Here is a 19,136-nt window from a genome sequence, read left to right as displayed (position 1 = left end):
GGTTTCGCATTTTTCTCTTCCTCTTCTTTTCTTTTCTTTTCTTTTCTTTTTAAAAAAAAAACTCTTTAAAACATGCCTTTACAAGAAAAGAATTCTCGGCCAGATAGATCTGAAATCCAAGTTTCATTGAATTCTATTTCATGGCCTATTCTATTAGCAGTTATTCCAACTCTTGGTGCATTTGTCGTAGGAAATGCCGAAGACTGGGGTGACTTTATTTTGATACTTTTAATATTGTATTATGTCTATAAATGGATTACAGGTAAAACTATATAAAAAGAGAGAGATAAACAAGATAAGCTCATGTGTTTACAGTGCCATGGACGTACTATGAAAGTGCAAGATCTCGCCGAATAAGCCAAGCGAACAAAACCGAGTTGGAACAAGAGCTCCGAAAGCATGAGCTCATGGGACTTGCTTGGGTTATTCTGTCACCACTGATGGCAGGCTACACACTCTATTACAGTCGACGCTTCCTTAACAATCATGACAAGTACATGAGTTCATTTAATATTACCGTTTTTGTCTTAGCCGCCAGTGTGAAACCACTGGTCCATGTTATGGCGCTATTGAGAGAGCGGACGTTGTTCTTACAGAATGAGGTGTCAATCAATGAAAGCGAACTGGACAGACTACAAAAGAAATTGGATATCATGGAAGAGGAGCTGTATGATCTAAGAAGAGCGTTTGCTACCAAAAAGGATTTAGGACAAGTAAAGTGTGTGTATTGATGTGTGTTTTTGTTTATTTACATGTAGAATTTAGGTAACAAATGGTATTGCACCAAATATCCAACAATTAGCAAAAGCTATGAAACGCATTGAAAAGAGAGATTTAGAGTTTCGTCTATGGTCAGAGGAAAAGATTATGGCCATTGATAAAAAAGTACAAGACATTGATCAGTACATTTGCTATACACTTGAACAAAGACCAAGACGATTCATCATGACCTGCATGTTCTTTCCTCTAAATCTTACATTTTGGGCAATGAAACGAATGACCAACTTGTTGCCCAAGACATTCTTGCTGACTTTTTCTTCTTCTGATGAAGTCAATACGAAATCATCTAAAAAGCATCTTCGTATGTAATCATCATACAATAATATACCCTTTTTATTTCTGACAATAAAAAACAAATAAGGAAACAGTGTATCACTATGCCAACCCTTCTCCAATTTTTTGATCACCTCTTTTTTTTTCTCTTATGGTTACCTTCATCAAGGGTTTATTTCCTGTAGTTAGCAGAGTAACAAGGGCACCTACTGTAAGATATCAGCTTAATCCACTCAGGACCTTGACTTTATCCATACCGAGATTAAGCAGTGGTGAAGGTAGACACGATCTTGATCAACCTACAAACTAATAACAAAGCAGTTGATTCCGATCTTGCTCATCAGTTACAAGAAGAGATACAGTTTGAGGAAAGCGACAAGAATGAACCCCCTGCTTTTGTCAAGGAATTCTTAGATGCCAACATATTTCAGGTAAGGCAATACAGTAAAAAGAGGTGTCCTTGTTAAGTGTTTGTTTAGATTGAAGATAAAGAGGGTAGTGACAAAGTAACTCTGAAGCGTTCGTTTGGAAACGAAAAGTAAATAGAAAAACCAAAAGAGAGTGATTTTCTTATGTTGTATATGTAGAGTAAGCGTGATATTTTCAATTTCTGATATCAATAAGATCGTAGAAGAAGAAAAGGGAGAAGCAATACCAGAAGAAGATGAATATGTAGAACTAAAAAAGCCAGAAGACGAATCATTTCCGGTAAGAACAACTGTGATGGTAGAAAAAGAAGACAAGGGTAGCCTTGTCCTCAGTACGATCGCTCAGGATGGTTATTTCCATATTCAAGGCATTCGATATTTTAGAAAAGGTGAGATTGACCATCACGATATCTTTCGACATGACATTGGGGAACAGAGACAGGATCTCTATATGGGTCCACTTTTTGAAGAGCTCTCTCAGGGTCTTCAAGCAACATTTACAGGATTCTTAGAAGAGCGTGGTGTCAATGCCGCGTTGGCTACGTTCTTACCAGACTACATAGATTACAAAGAACAAAAAGAATATGTACGCTGGCTAAAGGATGTGAATGAATTCATTTCAAAATAAATAAAAAGAAGCTTTATTCATAATCTCCCAATAAACTAGATTCGTCTGATATCTCACTTTCACTTTCTGCTTCACTTTTTTCTTCCTCTGTTTCACTATCTTCACTATTTTCTAATTTGTCCCTTACTTCTTCCTTTGCATTTAATGGTTCATCTTCACATACAGTAATATGATACACTGGTTCTTTTGAATTTGGCAATCTAAGTATTATTTTTTGTTCTGTCTACTATAATGTTAATCCTTATTTTTTTGGCTTTCTGTCTTTCTTTACTCCTATTGTTATCGTATCTCCATCAAATGCCTCTACTTCTCTTTTTAGTGGTAAATGTACTGAATTCAATAGAGTTGCATGATCTGTCAACTAATTTGAAATAAGCTCTGTTTGTAGTGGCTATGTGTCAATATAATACATTGCGCATACTTTCTCCAAAAAGCATCTTCCATTTTCTAATAGTGATACTTTGACTTGTTTGCCATATAAATACTAACCCTAAACTAAACATAATATATCCATATACCATGTTCTCTACTACAATAACGACCTTTGAGGCCATATTTATTTCTACCAAGAGTGACAGGTTCATTTGGCTTCAGAGGATATGTTTCTTTAGTTTGTATATTTTCGAAATGAGCCATTTGAATAGAGATGAGTGAAAAAAATTAATTAAATTTCTTTTTTTCCGCTTCACCCCCCTTTTTTTCCACTCTGTCTGTCTTTCTCTCCTTGAATGTCAAATAATAGATTACAATAGACTAATTCGGCAATGTCACTTTTAGTTACCATACTTCATCATGTACTTTTCGCTTGGTACTCCTTTATTGTTATCCTTAGTTTATATGGACAATATATTACGTAAGTTATATAATATAAAAAAAAGTTTACTGCTGACCAAGAAACTGTCATACATTATTATAGCCAATCAAGATATCGACATAAACCTCGACCTGTCTCATCCAAGCTGAGCCACGACGAAGCTCAGGGCGTAACAATCATTCGACCGTTGAAAGGCATCGATTTAGATTTAGAGACTAACCTACGATCATCCTTTACCCAAAACTACCCTAAATTCGAGCTATTATTTTCAGTTGCATCTCCACATGACCCAGCGATATCAGTTGTTCATCAATTGATGTGTGAATATCCCTCTGTAGATTGTCGATTGATCGTAGGTAATTGAAATAAAAAGCAAGACAAGGGGGCCAATCACTGATTCTATATGCTCCCACACACACCTATATATACACACAGGTGATCGTCAAGTAGGTATTAATCCTAAAATCAATAATATGGTTCGATCGTACGAAGAGGCAAAGTATGATATTCTCTGGATTCTTGATTCAAATGTCTATGTTGATAAAGACACACTTGGACGCTCTGTGGATGAACTATCCCGTCCTGGCATTGGCCTTGTTCATCATTTACCATTGGCTGTGCAACCCAAGAATTACGCGGCCGAGATTGAACATCTCTTTCTAGACACGAACCATGCCAAGATGTATCTGGCTATCAACGGCGTAGGTATTGCATCATGCGTTATGGGTAAATCAAACTTGTACAGACGCTCAGATCTTGAGAAGGCAGGAGGGTTAGTCAAGTTTGGCAAATACATGGCTGAGGATAACGTCATTGGAGAAGCCTTGTGGCACCAAGGCTTACGACACAGCATGAGTGCAGACGCTGCTTGCCAAGCTCTTGGGGAACTTTCACTCAAGGGATACTCTCGTCGCCGAGCACGATGGGTACGTCTTCGAAAATATATTGTGACCGCAGCTACCTTGGTTGAACCGATCACGGAATCTATTCTCTGTGGTCTCCTCGGCGCCTTTAGTTCCCGTGCTCTCTTTGGCACTTCTATTGTCACATTCTTTGGAATTCACTGGCTGCTCTGGTTTATAAACGATTATGTACTTTATGTTACACTTGTCGAGCATGCAGTCGCGAACGAACGTCTTGCTATACCTCGGTTTCTACGAGCATGGCTATCACGAGAAATACTGGCGCTTCCTCTTTACCTTTATGCCATGGCTGGGACTCGAATATCCTGGCGCGACCAAGAGTATAAATGCATGCCAGATGGAAGTGCAGTACCTATTCATAATAATAATACAAAAGTCCCTTTAAAATAAACTATTTTTTTAATACACAAAAAACAATGCAGAAACGCGTCGTTTTTTTTATTCATTATGCGGATTTTTTTTTTTTTGAAAGGTATACACATACAATAGCTATTCACACAGAAAGAGAGAAAAAAAGGTATACAACTTATTGAGGAGTGAATTGGACAGTGACATGGAGTTCACCATGGCTAGAGAGACCCAACTTGGCAGGAAGGTTGACCCAAGTGTCAGTAGGAGTACCCTTGAAGATGTCAGTCAAGTCCAAGTGAGTGCTACCAATTTTGTCAGAGTCAACGACATCCTTATCGATGACCTTGAAGTAAAGCTTGTGCTTGGAGGAGCCTTCATCAATGTTGAAGGTGAAGGTTTGGTTCCAAACAGGGTTTTCAGTATTCTTGACAACTTCAGAACGTTGCTTGTAGTCTTCATCTAACCAGAGTTCGACATAAGGGTCATTGTGGCCAGCAGTATCTTCCTTGTGAAGATTACGGGCTTCAATCAAGTTAACAGTAAGAACACCACGAGGAGCAGAGTGAGAAGAGAACATTTTGAATATAGAGTAAAGAGAAAAAAAAGGAACAGAGGAAAGTCTGGTTTATATACAGTTTAAGGTGTCTGCATGATTAACAATCTGATTGGCTCAATGCATTTTATTTTATTAATAGTTTCATTATGACGTTTTGCACTACAGCCTAGGTACTCCAAGCTACACACACGCACACACGTATATGTTAATGTATTTAAAGACACAGATGAAATGAAAGTGATTACATCATGATTATGAAAGTTCTTTTCTCTGTCTTTATTTGCTTAAACAGCTCATAAACTAGACTCTAACGTGGTTAGACGCACTGTTTAAAACTGAGCTGTATAAGACGGGCCTATGTTTGTAAAAGGCAAACTTTTGCTTGGTATTTGCATCACAGAGATGCTGTAATAATATTGTCCCCAGCGGAAACAGAGAAATGATTGGCTATAATACTAGTATTTATCTCGCCATTTTAGCATAAAATTTCTCACCCTTCCAAAATCTCAAGAAAGAGAGGACGCGTTTGAGTATTACTTTTTTCTCTTGAGCCTGTTTAATTGAGTCATTCATGTTTGACGTGAGAAAAAAAAATAAAGTAAAGCAAAATAAAGAAAAAAAAAAAAAGGTTATCACTTTAAGAGAGATAAGCTTAACATGTCTTCAGTCTCTTTCCTTTCTTCTTTCCCCCTTCTTTATCTTATCTATTTGCATATGCTTTTCTTCTGTTCCCTATCATTTGTCTCTGCCGCGATTTTAGCTGCTTGTCATACTCGATCGTGGCCCTATCAAGACAGGAGCAGGTCATAGCAGATAGCAAGTCCTTTTTCTATCGCCTATTTTAAGGAAGCTTGTCACACATCTACACATGCATTTAATTTAACAGAACGTGCTCAGAAAGAGAAAAAGATGAGTAAAAGAGAGAGAGAGTAAAGAGATAGGGTCTGTTGTCATGAGCACCAATAGCACATTGTACTAGCCATCACCCACCAACGACGACACAGCGACGTATACACCTCCCGAAAATTCAAGAAGGATCCAGCCAACCTAAAGAGATGAAAATGATTGGCTGGAAAAACTGTAAAGTTTTTTTTTTTCGGTCTTATTTTTTTTCTGTGAGATGGCCCTTGAATGTTTGCATGCTTATATTCTGGAACAGCCAAAGGGCGTATGCACACTTTATTATTAGCCAAACAAGTTTTCCCTTTCCACGCATGTATCAAAACACCTTATACAACCGCACTGATTAGGTAACTCCGAACAACTTCAGCTAGGAGAAAAAAAAAGTATACCTTTCGTCATCCTCTTGGCTGCTACGTAATGACATCTTGCCATCCTTTTTAATTTTTCTTTAGTTAAAATATTCCCTTTTAAAGTATTTACCACTTTAAACAGCAAAACTTTAAAATGATGCAATATATGTATGTAAATGTATAAAAGGGGAGATAAGAAAAGGGTGAGAGTTTGAGAGAGAGAGAGAGAGAGGCAGAGGGGATTATGCCAGTTTGATCGGGTATTAGAATAAATGACGCAAAAATAACCTAGCAACACAATAGCCAATCAATTTTTACTCATTCGACTCCTGAATTGTTGATGCGTTGGTCTGGAAACCTAGAGTGACACATATTGATTTGTACAAAAGCTGGGGTTGACAAAAAAGTAACTTAGATCGGCTTCCCTATCAACCTCTTTACACTCCGAAAAATGTATAAAAAGGCCAGCTTAATTTTAGGTCGTTTTTATCTGATATGAATTTATAAAACAAAAACCATTAAAGATGATGTGCGATACTAATTGGTGTACCTTTTGCGATAATGCTATCAGTCCTTACTCTGTAAGTATAATGTCGAGTTTTTACTCTGCTAGATACTAATGTATCTTGTAGGATTCACTTTACTGCTCAGAGGAATGCCTCAGACAAGATGCTCTACGTCACCATCCTATGCTCGGATATGATTATGCTGAACTTAATGGATTCCCTCATATAAATAATTCTATATCTAAACCTAATAATCGTCGTATTTCAACAACTACAACTACAACTACAACAGCACCATCGCCATCAAATGCTTCCAATTACTTTAGTCAATTACACAAGCTACCTTCTTTATCACCCTCTTTATCTTCTTCACCATCATCCATATACTCATCACAGGAAGATAATCATGACCTTACTACTTATTTATATTACCAACCTAAACCTCGACGTACCTCCGTCCCCCTGATGGAACATCAACAAGCTCTTCACCTTTAATTTGTAAATATTCCTTTTTATGTTTTGCATCGCTTAAAAAATAACATACATGTATAAAAAAATACAATATTGCATTCAAATTGCATAACATAATAAAAAATCTGCATTCTACACTTTTGTTTACTTCACACGCATACACATACAGCAGGATCTTCAGCATAATCTCTTTTCCATCTTTTGGATGTGTCATCCCAATCACAGTCACACCTCCTTTTTTTCATGAATAGCCATGTCGCAAAAGATTTGGAAAATGTCGATATCGAAAGCTAGTAATTCCTCATCAATTAGAGATGCAATTCTGTGTAATTTGTCTTTTGAGGAGTAAAGAAAACCTTATTTACAAGTGGACATGTCGATGACCTTTTTCTCTTGTTTTGCAGTCAACTGAACGTATTTTCAATATCTTTTTGTCACTTGAAAGGTTGTCAACACAGATAAACTCAAGGGAGAGATATATGCCTCAAACTGGTATACATGCCAACTTGCTAAAAGTGTACAAGCCTTTATTATCGACCTTGTAGGAGTATCTCCAAACGAGGGAAAGCTTTTTGTTTATATTTGTATATATTAATAGAAAGAAGCTAAATAAAATAAAGGCTAAATGGAAAAATTATGAAAAAAACTATGGATCGATTAAAATATAAAAAAAAAATTGATGCCAACAAAGTGATCAACTATCATTTTACTGTCAAGGGAAAAAAAAAAAAAAAAATAGGCATCTTTTTTTTTTTTTTTTCTCCCTTCAAGCCTCCCTCTTTTTTGTTGTTTTCCCTTCTTTTTTTGTTTACTAAACGGGCTTTGATCGTGCGTGCGCACGGATGCTATCAGCAACAACAGCAACAACAACATTATTATTAATTGCAATATCAATTGGTCTTTTATAATGCCGTGTATACGTGACTTGAGCCACGGGATTTTGTTTTTAATTCACAAAAAGCGTGCAAGCGTGATATAATTTATTATTACCTTGGTAAAAGCGTGCGATATGCTTTTTATAAAAATAAACCTGTAACACTAACCTCATGGCAGTCGACAGACCCAAGCCCTATAGAAAGCAAACCCCGCCAGGACATGTTTTCTTTTTATAAACCAAGGTGTAACAACCATATTGTTTTTTTGAGGCAGTGAACCACAGTAATGATTACCTGATTTGTGTGGCAATCCTCGAGTATAAGAGGATTTGATTCCTGACTTTCTTTCTCTCTTTATTTCTTCTTTTTTATACATAAAAAGTAAATTATACAAAATGGTTTCCGTAAAGACATTCATTGCTACTTCTGCTGCTCTTATTGCTGCTTTCGTGAATGTCGAAGCTGCTGTGGCCCCTACCTATCCTTCACCCGGAACCATTCAAGTTCAAGGTCAAAGCTACGACATCACTTGGAGTATGTATAATGTATGGATCGACAACGGGATAGTAACCAGCTTTCCTTTCTTTTTCTATAGCCTTTGATGGAAAGAATGCTAGCGAAACATACCAAATTGGTAATGAATAATAAGACAATAGATTCTCCAATGCAACTAACAGTTTTGTCTGCACTGTATAGATTTCATGACTGGAAGCAACCTCGAACAGAAAAAGTTGGCCACTGTTGCTACTGTAACTATACATTTCAATAACAACAACAGCAAAGCACTTACATGATTTTATATATAGGGTGTTCCTGCTAACCTCTTAAAGTACCCATTCGTTGCTCCTCAAGTTTCACCAAACTCTGCAGTCTATTTCTTCATGTTTACAGGTTGCGACACGAATGAATTCGATTTTTTACACAAAAATGACTTATATATATATAAATAGGCTCTCAAGGAGATCAAGCATGGACAACTCGTTTCGGTATTGTCGCTGCTAATGGCGACAAATTGACACCAGAACCTCAACAGACTCAGCCTACTGGTGAAAAGATCCCTTGGGGCGATGGTAAGCTTCTTACTGCTATTAGCGGAAACAACTCTTCTGCCAGTTCCGCCCCCGCTGCTGCTGCTTCATCCAGTGCTCCAGTTGTTGCTGCTGCTGCTGCTTCATCAGCCGCTCCTTCTTCTTCCGCTCCTATTGTTGTTGCTGCCGCCGCTACATCTAGCACTCCTGCATCTGTCCCATCTGCTGTCACTAGCACTGCTCCTTCTTCCGTTGCTCAAAAGTCCACCTCTGCTGGTTCCATGGTCAAGCCTGCTCTCTCTTTGATCGCTGTTGGTGCCGCTGGTTACATGTTAATTTAATTTATATTATTTCTAAAAAAAGATATAACTTTTTACTTAAAAAGAATCTTTAGTTTTTTGTGTATATTAGGTTGTAATAGTATTCAGTTGAATGAATAATAATAAAAAAAATGCACATTTCAATTTACCATCTACTCACTTGTCTCTCTGCTTTTTTTTTTTTTTGGGTTGATCTAGTTATTGTTGCCCAGGTCAGACTTAATATGTTGCATTGACAATGGTTGAGTTGATATTAACAATGCGTAAGATATTTTACAACAAAGGAGCTGAGAAGAGACACGGTTCAGACTAACCGATTTAAGAAACTTATCGCAGCTTAATCTGCCGCGGTTGGAAATACATCACTATAATATATATATGTAGTCTTTTTCTTTAAGAATGCTTTTCATATCATCTCACGAGCTACTAATGATAGGGAGATGCTAGTTCAAGAGTGGGACTATACAGTATAGATAATGATGAATGTGCCTCCTTTTAACTGTTTCTGCGCCTGAAACAAATATCTTTTGTGAAATTAGCTTCTTTTAGTGTTATCTCAGACTAACTAAACTGTCACAAGCCAAAACAAGTAACAGTGTAGCTAAGCATACTCAGCAATATATATATATATATATATATTTATATATATAATACAACATGGAGAGAGAGAGACATGATTGAGGTGTTGTGCTATTCTTCATGCTGGGTAAAACCTAGTATATCAACCTTGTCATCCTACAAATATGAGCTTTTCAGTGTAAAGAGCTATTGACAACAATTAAAAGAATTGATAAGTGATATTATAATTTAATTCTAATAACTTGTTTGTTTATGTGAAATAATGTCTGAAAAGAAGAGTTGATATGCAAAATCTCTTTTTTTTTTCAGATATTTTGAATCTATCGTTAGGATTCAGCATGAGCTTTTTGGAATCAATCAAGAAAAAAGAGACTTTTTCTCCTGAAAAAGACCGAGTATACGAAGTTGTGAAGGGAGTAAATGACTGTTGAGGATTCGAGTTGACGATGTTGTTGTCCTTAACACAATATATCCTAGCAATATACTCCCTAGCGTTACTTCTCTTCGGTATCTTATCTCTTTTTATCGATCAATGTAGTAGTTTCTTTGACCTAAACCGATAAAAATCCTCATTTGATTCGCTGTAGAGAGTAGCTAACGACGTCATATGTTGATTTTTGTTACTTCTTTAGTGTTTACAGTTGCTCAAGTGATTTGATCTTTATGCTCTCTCTCTAACTTTTAAAGAAAAGAGCAAGAGAGAAAAGAAAGAGGTTGCCAGCAAAGAATTAAAAGTCGGAACTGCTGTTACACCAGCTGTTCAGCGCCCTCGGGTATGAAATAGATCAAAATAGTAAAATTCATAATGAAGTGATCTTGGAAAATATTTATTAACCGATAATGATAGTAATAATAATAGTAGTAATAATAATGAATAAAAATAGTAATGATTGTAATAAAAGAAGGTCTATTGTAAGAGTCAAATGATAACAAAATGCCGTTATAAAAAATGAGTTGACCGGTAAAGGGTTTATGCGGGTATCTTGGTCATACAATGTGATGGTTTATGCGCCAGTATTAGTTGGATCAACACCATGCAAAAGACTGAATTTGCCACCCATAGGATCATAATATTGACCAAGAACGTCGGGAGTATTACCACAACGAGTAGGATCACGAATGAAACCAGTATTAATTACGATAGAAGCAGGACGAGAACCGTCAGCACTGTAGATCGATGCAGCAGGTGTATTGTTATTTGTAGTAACTTCTTCGTCTTTAGTAGTAGAGAATGTCTTCTTGAATAACTTGGATAAATGACTTGAGAGACCCATGTTTGTTTATATTAAAGAAAAGATGCAAAGGAATATGAATAACAATAGAAAAAAAAAAAAGGAGAGCTCCCCTTTTATATATAATTTGATCTGTCAAAACGGTTATCCGCAAATTCCGTCTTTTTCCTTTTATTAATTTTGATTGGTCAAAACGTATATCCGGTATCATAGTAAACAATACGTCCTGTTCGGAAGGGATTGGCGGTTTAAAGGTTTTGTCGCAAATCAAAACACTTGATAACAAGAAGGGCTTTGTTTATCATTTTCAAAATAGAATGAGTCATACTTATTCTTTTTACTCTAACAAAATGTAATAGTTTTTTTTTTGGTTTTATTTTTTAAAGTGATCATAAAATATGGTTAGAACAAATCTGGTGCATCTTTGTCTTTTTTTCATCGTCATCTTTTCCCCTGTGTACATGTGATTGACGATATGTTGATCATTATATAAATAAAAATCGCTTTTATTGATTTTATAGTACTTCACAAGGTTTTTTATATTTATTGACTAGAACGCTTTTGGAAATCTCTTTATTATTGACAAGGAATATACGTTACAAAAATCCATCTTGATGGTCTACTTGAAAAAAGCAAGTATAGATAGATAGACTAGGCTAGGCTTAACAAGTGTAAACGTACTAAACTCTAAATAGGGTCTGTGCGCTCAGTTGTAAGTAGCTAGCCTCTTTATGTTTAGATATAAGAGCTTAGTACTTTAGCACACCAATGTATTTGAATAAAGATCCTGTGTCGGATCACTTGTTTTCTTCATCTCTCCTGATTTCATCATTTGCGTCCGATATCCGGGATTAGTAAGAGCAAAAGGACACGTTTTTCGGGAAAAAATGATTGGCACATTTTTGAAGAAAAGAGATTAGCGGTAATGATACAATACGTCCAAATTTCTTTTCCTTCTACCGCTGACCTTGAGGCTAATATCTTCTTTATTTAGTTTGTTAGATATATGTCGAGTGATGCACTGTTGCGTATGCGTTAGTCACCTTAACACTTTTACGTCATCCATTAGATCAAGCAGTCTGTCTATCATGGTCCACACCCTGTTTTGGTACCATCTCTCGTTTCTTGAAAGAATGAACGATTTATTTTCATACAAGTAAATCATCCAATTCTCTACACATGCAATCCATATCGCTGTGCTTCTTTGGATCGGATTATTCATAAAATTCTACCACTGCAAGCAGTTTATGCGAACCAATGATCTTCTCTTAACCTGAGTGAGAAATCTTTTGGTTGTAAGCTCTATTTTCGTGGCAGAATACTAGCAAATGGCTGACAAAAAAAAAGTTCTAGATGTGGTGCTTGGGATGCAGTGGGCATGTCGGTGACGGTAAATTAGAATGTCGGAGTTAGAAGTCTTGTCTAGGATTCGTAGCTTCACGTCTGTCGTTTTCTTTGGTTGGTTTTATCATGGCTGTTTCAAATGGTAGGCTTGAACCAATCGAGCTGCGGCATACAGCGCCCAAAAAAAAAAGATACTTTTCTTTTGTAGCCATTATCGATAGGTCTTTACCTTAGGACACATTCATGTAATAATATATGAAACAGTGGGATCAAGAGCAGTGATCTATTTCTTATTTGAAAGTACTCTTTTACATACATGCATTCACATATACATTGTATTATAAACATTGCTTTAAACAACGGGTTTTATTAGAGAAATTAAAAACACTCTTGGAGAAATTAAGAATAAACGTATTATATTCAGAAAAAAGGTACATGTCACGCGTTCAAAGAGGAATATCAATAACCATCGACTCTGTTTGAACGCTGCCAGCCGCCTGATATGAACATTATACAATATTATTATCGTGTTGAGTTATTACATGAGCATAGTGCAGGAGAGTGCTACTCGATGACCATTATCTCAGCAATCTACCATGAACACTTCATATAAACCACAATCAACTCTTTTGACTAATATGTTTAATACTTTTTTTTATGAAGTGAAATATGCCTGAATAGGACATATTATGCATTTAGAAGTATATTCCAAAAAAGGAAGATCGATTGCGAATGAACACTTTAACAACTTGATCTTACATAAGCTGTTTTACCTGCTAGATTCTAAGATACTCACCAGCTTAAGCACTTGATATATAGGTATATATGCATAGTCTTCTCAGATTAAGAGAAGTGTTACACCTACAACACTCTAGATTATATATCTACTCTATATAATTAGTTAATATTGTAGCGGAAAGACTGGAGTTAATAGTAAAACAAGCAGGAGCGGGACGTGCACCGTAGCACAATATAATCAAGTACAGTTGGTAGATGTAACATATTTGTTAGAATGTAGACGATAAAAACTTCTTATATACTTCTTTTTTTTTTTCCTACTGAACATATCGATACAATCTATAGTCAGGTTTGTGTTTTAGCGCACTTTATGAAAAAGAGACATCTTTCCGAAAGAGGTTGCTGAAACTTCTAACAAGCAGTAGAAAAGAGAATAATAAGACAGAGAACCATGACAAAAACAAGACAAACCGAGGCAAATGAAAGTAATTCAAAGGACATAACCCTAAACTCCAAAAGAGAGTTTCACCAAGTCCAAACTTCAACCTACTGGTTACCAAAAGACGAAGAGGAACAGTTTAGATTAATGGCAGTAAGTTATTTGCATATTAATATTACTATTACTCATGCCTAAGTAGCAACATTCTGTTATTAAAGACTTGTTTGGGGGGTAAGCAAGGAAGATGAAACCATTTGATGCCCTTTTTTGACACATGAATTTTTCTTTTTTGTAGCAACATTCTAAGTAGTGTAACCAAGAATCTCGATTTCAACAAGGAGTTAGCCGTATTGGATGTTGGATGTGGTTCAGGCGTGTGGCTTATGGTAAAACATAAAGAGAAGTTATAGAATGGTATACTGATATGTCAAAGGACACGATATGCGAATATCCAAAGTGCAAGTATTATGGTTGCGATATGGTGGATGTCATCAACCGAAAGCTTGCAAACTTCACGTTCAACACTGGAAACGTACTTGAGGGGCTCCCTTATCCGGACAATACATTTGATTTTGTTCATATGCGTCTTTTTGTCTTTGGCTTAAGAGAGGTTGAGTGGCCAAAAGCCATCAAAGAAGTTTTACGTATCACCAAACCAGGCGGTTTCATACAGTTTATAGAATCAGATACAGAGGTCAGATATACATCGTTTATAAGGAACTATCATAACTAAAGTATAATATATAGATACCAAGGAAGAATGACGATGCTTTCTATGATACCGTAGTAGCAAGTACATATATTCCCTTTACTATGGTACATTTCCTCTTGCTGACTAGTCTCTTTTTTATAGTGCACAAAATCTGTAAAGAAAGAGGACAAACTCCTCTTATTGGCAGAAAGTTAGAAGGGTTGGTAAGAAGAGCTGATAATGCCAGAGTAATAGAAGTAAAGTTTGCAACACTTGATACTAGTAAGTATTTAATAATTACGTATGATAAATAAGATTAAACTAAATATCAATAGCCAGTAATTCAAGCACAGCCAAGAGAATGGCCTGGAATTGGGTTGAGCTTATAAAGGGAACAATGTCTTCTTATGGCCCTGCATTAGGACTTAAGGATGAAGCTGAACAAAAGAAATATTTAAAGGAGTTTAGGCATTGTTTGGATAACGTTCATGGAAGCTTTCAGTCATACGGAGTTGTCGCTCAAAAGGCTCTGTAATAGTGTTAATAAACATGAAAGTTTTGCCTATTGAGATTTACACTTGTTGGCCAAGATAGCTCGAATTTATTTTCCTGCGCTTTGCACATAATAGGCATGCACTGCTCACTAGTCATTTACACAACTGCATATGCGCTATGTCCATCAGCATGTTTCCTTATTTAGAAACAACATTGGAAATAAAGACTTACATGTGTAATCATCCGCTTTTAATGAGTGAGTGTTAGTAGAGGGTCATCTTTCACTTCTTAAAGAGTGTGTTCCTGGTCAAATGAATCAAGTCTTTTTTTTTTTCCTGCTTGCCGTGGCTTTACAGAAAAACAAAACACAATGGATAATGATATGATGTCTACAACTTTGATTAAGGCCATCTTTATGTCTCCTTTGCTTCATCGTATTCATTTGCCATCTATTGATACACAGTGTTACAATATCATCACATTCAATGATCAGAAGGATGATCAACATGAACTATATTAAGAAAAAGCAGTCCAAAAAAGATAATATTCTGGTCAAACTTCATAGACTACTACAAACAGTAATACTAACATTTAATATAATACATGCTTTATCAAAAACGCATCATTTTCTCTTTACACATCTCTTGGAGGCATCAGCTGAAGCCTTTTTTTTTTTTTTTTTTGTAAAGAGCCTATATCTCAGTTACAGGAACCTTGCTTTTAAAGACCGACGTCAGTTCTAGTGTTTAAAAGATGTAAATGCTGCATAAACTCGTTTTTCTCTCTCTCTTTCTTTCTCTTTGTGCCAGTATCTATCTTATCCATGAGCTTGGAGAGAAGTGAAGAGGATCTACTAAAAGATATTGAACAAGGGCAAGGATATGGAGCTACTCATCAAACAACTTCGTCTTCTCAAATATCTGAGAGTATCACAAGTAGAAAAAGATATCGCATGCAACAAAGACAGTGTAGACCAAAGATGCTAGTTGATTGTTTCCATCCGAGTGATAAATCATTGAACAAAGCAAGACTTTCACCGGACCTTGTTTTACCCGCACTTGATCCAAGGTATGTAGGCTAGACATAGACTGATAACAGTACTGATTCATACCTTGCAGTGCCAAAGAAGTCATTGAGTCAAAAAAGTCAAGGCATTCTTTTCCAAGACAATCTCGTGTTAATCTCAGCACTGTTAGAGCAAAATATAGAAATCAAAAGAGACTAGCGAGGTATTGCGTTGATAAACTATATCTTGTACTAGTGTATTGACATGAATGATAGATACTACGCACAGAACCAATCTTTAAGAGAGAACATCAAATATTTTCTAGAGTTCAATCCTTATATCACAAGAATTAAAAATATATTATTTGCAAAAAAGACAATCATACTCTTTGTGAGTAGAGTCCAAAAGTGCATCTAATATAGTGTTGACATGATATACTTTAGGTACATTTAGATCTCTTAGTTGATTTGTTATTTTGTTTAGCATACCTTGTGGAGATGAAAGAAGAAAATACTCTTGACTTGGAGCCGCCATGGATGTATGGTTATCGATCATACAACTTGTGGTAAGTCAAAGGCATTTGTTGATAAACTATATCACCTAAAAAGACGGCTGCTGCGTGCGTAGGATTACATGTCTTGTATTTGCATACTGGGACTTGTGTTCATTTATCATCAGTATGTAAACAAACTATAAACAATGCAGTTGTTTAATTGCTTGTGCTAGGATTCTTTATCACGATGCACCCAATGTCAGTCATTTTCAGTTTTCGATGTCTTATTGAGCTATTAACAACGATACCATTCCTGATATCGGTGTATATCCCGAATGGGCAGTTCTTATATGGTAAGGTCAAATATTTACGAAATAAATCTCATTATGAACTCTATTTGGAACACAGTGCCTTACTTTGTTCGAAGCTGGGTTTTGCTATTAAGAATCAAGAGCGTCATGAAGATTAAAGTTAATCTACAAATAACAGGTAATCTCTTGTAAATAACTAGAATCCATTATTTTTAACAAACAGCAGATAGGCCTAGTGATCCGTTGAGTACCAAGCTGATCCACCTTGTCAGCACTTTAATTGTACTGCTGTATAATGGCACATGTGCATTTCAATATACAGAAGCTACTTATGGACATGAAAGCTATACTATATTAGACTCCTTGTAAGAACAGTTAGAGCTATAATGAAAAGGGGCGCTAAACGATCACTAGATATGTTGTCATGGTCACTCTTTCAACTGTAGGATATGGAGGTAAAATGAATCCTGCCCGAAATGGTCAGCTGTATTGAGGCATTTAAAAATATAGACATCACACCAGATAACCAATGGAGTCGCGTTGTTATGATGTTGCTGATTGTAATCGCGCTGGTCGTACTTCCTGGGCTCATCAGTGACGTATGTGATACCCTACAGAAAAGAAAAGGTAAACTAAAAAAAAAAAAATCGCGCGCAAAAACATCGCAGTGTGACAAATGAGCCAAACTGTATTTTAGAGGGAGAAGGCCATGTCAGCAAAGGATCTACGCCATTTATTCTTATTGTTGGATCATTTAAATTTGATCAAGTGGTTGAAATCCTTGATGGCTTTCTAAACAAAGTAAGAAGAGAGAGATGACACTCTTGAGAAATGCTTATACATTTATAGGAAAGCGTTCAATTTCATCTCAATGTCGTATTTCTCGATATCAATAAACCCACTGAGCAGTTAAAAATGATGGAACGCAACTCAATCTGGGGACATCGTGTTCAATTCCTTCATGGTTCTGTTCTGGTAAGTCGTGAAGATGGTTCGTTTGTGTATACAGGCTGATAAAAATGGCTCGTGTAGGACGAGAAAACGCTGTTACGTGTAGTAAGTAGTTCAACCTTTTAATAAATAACGCATTCATTTATAAATTCATAGAACGCACGATACGCAGCAGCCATTTTCACATTATCAGGTAAATAAGGAAGAGAGCTGTAATTGCTATTTGCTGATATGTTACACAGATCAAAATGCACCAAATCCCTCAAAAGAAGATGAGCGGAATACAGTTCGATTATGGTCACTTTACTGCCACACAGTAAGTCATGACGTACCTATATACACATACAATCTGTCGCCGAGAACAGCCATATATCAGAAGGTTGCAAAGGAGATCATATGTGTAAGAGAGTTTAAGCAGTATCTCTTGGCTATGAATTGTCGCTGTAGAGGAGCATCAACACTACTAACCAACCTGTTACATCAGAGACAGCCCATCAATAATTATGATGAAGGATGGCAAGCACAGTTTGGTATGTAAGGCTAAAATATCAAGAACATACTCTAACTGCCACTGCTCCTACAGATGACGGCTCGTGTAATGAAATATATACAGGTAATGCACCTGTCTGCGTACGTGGCATAAGCTTTGGTCAAGCATCATTATACTTATTTGAGGAAGCCCAAGTCATTTTGTTTGCTGTTAAAACGTTTTTACACTCAAAAAACGAGTATGAAATTCTGCTAAATCCAAGTAATTCATATATCATTAAGGACAAAGATGTTTGTGTCTATATCGCAGAAGGTCCTAGGGAAATTCGTGATCTGGAGGATCTGGTTTGTGTATTTTTCTCTAATGTTACTTTGACTTGTAAACTTACCTATTTAATTAGCCACCACCAAGGAGATTTTATATTGCAGATAATGTGCCAGTCATCAGAAAGAAACCCTTTGAAATGAATTCAGCAAACATTGGCGGCTGGTCACCTTCACAGCCCGTGGAGTACTGTTCATTTGCTTCAGGGAAAACTCACTATTTCACAATAGCCAAGTTGCCATCTAATAGGCATGCTATCCTTACTGGTAGTCGAGCACTCATTAAGCGGATAGGCACCCGTGCGCCTTCTGCTGTATATATGAGTGAAGAAACTGATACATCTGTACCTCTCTGTTACTCACTCACTGAGCCATTGCAGTTGGAAGACATCACTCTGAACTCGGCACAGGGTATGACTGGACATATCCTAGTTTGTTTGCATCGAGAAGCAATCAATATGTTTAAATTTATCTATAACCTGCGTTCTCCTCATATCAAACCAGATAGTCTGCAAGATATCGTTTTACTCTGCCCAAACAAGCCTTCTCAAAAAGTATTTCAACTCATTAATACTTTTCCTAGAGTGTACTTTATTGAAGTAAATAGAAAAGTTTATTACGAGACATGATGTTCTCAATTCTTTATCTAGGGTAATTGCAGACAGCCAGAGGATTTGGTAAAAGCAGGAGCAAAGACAGCAAAACAAATCGTTGTTATGAGGTACATTTTGAAAAATATATTAATAGGAATCTCTTGAGAAAATAATATAATTGAGTAAATAGCGAAAAGGAATGTCTGGACGAGTATGAGCGTAATTCAGATAGTCCTGCAGTGTAA

At 36.4% G+C, this 19,136-nt stretch overlaps 8 protein-coding genes across 8 annotated transcripts; 7 read left to right on the top strand and 1 right to left on the bottom strand.

Moving 5' to 3' along the window:
* The first annotated feature begins 30 nt into the window (after positions 1 to 30).
* On the top strand, positions 31 to 1,164 carry RHIMIDRAFT_263710 (uncharacterized protein). The gene is made up of 3 exons (XM_023611692.1): positions 31 to 262; positions 316 to 713; positions 766 to 1,164. Exons 1-3 carry the CDS (start codon positions 73 to 75, stop codon positions 1,087 to 1,089), a joined length of 912 nt encoding a protein of 303 aa, XP_023463079.1. The 5' UTR covers positions 31 to 72; the 3' UTR covers positions 1,090 to 1,164.
* A 40-nt stretch (positions 1,165 to 1,204) lies between these two features.
* Positions 1,205 to 2,109, top strand: RHIMIDRAFT_240875 (mitochondrial glyco protein; the record flags this gene model as incomplete). Its single annotated transcript, XM_023609469.1, has 4 exons — positions 1,205 to 1,331; positions 1,375 to 1,484; positions 1,533 to 1,591; positions 1,641 to 2,109. The coding sequence occupies 4 exons, from the start codon at positions 1,205 to 1,207 to the stop codon at positions 2,107 to 2,109; spliced, it is 765 nt and encodes a 254-aa protein (XP_023463078.1).
* Positions 2,110 to 2,873: 764 nt separating this feature from the next.
* Positions 2,874 to 4,236, top strand: RHIMIDRAFT_240874 (uncharacterized protein; the record flags this gene model as incomplete). The annotated part of the gene is made up of 3 exons (XM_023609468.1): positions 2,874 to 2,962; positions 3,026 to 3,279; positions 3,359 to 4,236. The coding sequence occupies 3 exons, from the start codon at positions 2,874 to 2,876 to the stop codon at positions 4,234 to 4,236; spliced, it is 1,221 nt and encodes a 406-aa protein (XP_023463077.1).
* A 68-nt stretch (positions 4,237 to 4,304) lies between these two features.
* On the bottom strand, positions 4,305 to 4,798 carry RHIMIDRAFT_51324 (uncharacterized protein). Its single transcript, XM_023615347.1, has one exon. The coding sequence runs from the start codon at positions 4,772 to 4,774 to the stop codon at positions 4,373 to 4,375; it is 402 nt and encodes a 133-aa protein (XP_023463076.1). The 5' UTR covers positions 4,775 to 4,798; the 3' UTR covers positions 4,305 to 4,372.
* Positions 4,799 to 6,236: 1,438 nt separating this feature from the next.
* On the top strand, positions 6,237 to 7,205 carry RHIMIDRAFT_51310 (uncharacterized protein). Its single transcript, XM_023615346.1, has 2 exons — positions 6,237 to 6,587; positions 6,639 to 7,205. Exons 1-2 carry the CDS (start codon positions 6,531 to 6,533, stop codon positions 7,005 to 7,007), a joined length of 426 nt encoding a protein of 141 aa, XP_023463075.1. The 5' UTR covers positions 6,237 to 6,530; the 3' UTR covers positions 7,008 to 7,205.
* Positions 7,206 to 7,857: 652 nt separating this feature from the next.
* Positions 7,858 to 9,372, top strand: RHIMIDRAFT_294545 (uncharacterized protein). Its single transcript, XM_023614096.1, has 5 exons — positions 7,858 to 8,392; positions 8,454 to 8,492; positions 8,555 to 8,607; positions 8,665 to 8,749; positions 8,809 to 9,372. Exons 1-5 carry the CDS (start codon positions 8,254 to 8,256, stop codon positions 9,225 to 9,227), a joined length of 735 nt encoding a protein of 244 aa, XP_023463074.1. The 5' UTR covers positions 7,858 to 8,253; the 3' UTR covers positions 9,228 to 9,372.
* Positions 9,373 to 13,357: 3,985 nt separating this feature from the next.
* Positions 13,358 to 14,996, top strand: RHIMIDRAFT_263693 (S-adenosyl-L-methionine-dependent methyltransferase). Its single transcript, XM_023611691.1, has 7 exons — positions 13,358 to 13,691; positions 13,738 to 13,769; positions 13,834 to 13,924; positions 13,972 to 14,232; positions 14,286 to 14,331; positions 14,392 to 14,511; positions 14,565 to 14,996. Exons 1-7 carry the CDS (start codon positions 13,551 to 13,553, stop codon positions 14,762 to 14,764), a joined length of 891 nt encoding a protein of 296 aa, XP_023463073.1. The 5' UTR covers positions 13,358 to 13,550; the 3' UTR covers positions 14,765 to 14,996.
* Positions 14,997 to 15,547: 551 nt separating this feature from the next.
* On the top strand, positions 15,548 to 19,130 carry RHIMIDRAFT_240868 (uncharacterized protein; the record flags this gene model as incomplete). The annotated part of the gene is made up of 20 exons (XM_023609467.1): positions 15,548 to 15,792; positions 15,843 to 15,953; positions 16,006 to 16,120; positions 16,174 to 16,295; positions 16,358 to 16,407; positions 16,457 to 16,576; positions 16,632 to 16,712; positions 16,761 to 16,899; positions 16,949 to 16,989; positions 17,045 to 17,161; positions 17,232 to 17,335; positions 17,384 to 17,509; positions 17,567 to 17,590; positions 17,642 to 17,678; positions 17,728 to 17,801; positions 17,862 to 18,015; positions 18,069 to 18,319; positions 18,376 to 18,897; positions 18,949 to 19,019; positions 19,082 to 19,130. Coding segments are annotated over 20 exons (2,553 nt in total), but the record flags the coding sequence as incomplete, so codon positions are not given.
* Positions 19,131 to 19,136: the final 6 nt, after the last annotated feature.

The sequence above is a fragment of the Rhizopus microsporus genome (assembly GCF_002708625.1).
Source record: "Rhizopus microsporus ATCC 52813 unplaced genomic scaffold scaffold_18, whole genome shotgun sequence".
NCBI lineage: Eukaryota > Fungi > Mucoromycota > Mucoromycetes > Mucorales > Rhizopodaceae > Rhizopus > Rhizopus microsporus.
Note: the sequence above shows the minus strand (reverse complement) of the source record. Positions and strands in the feature narration are given on the sequence as shown.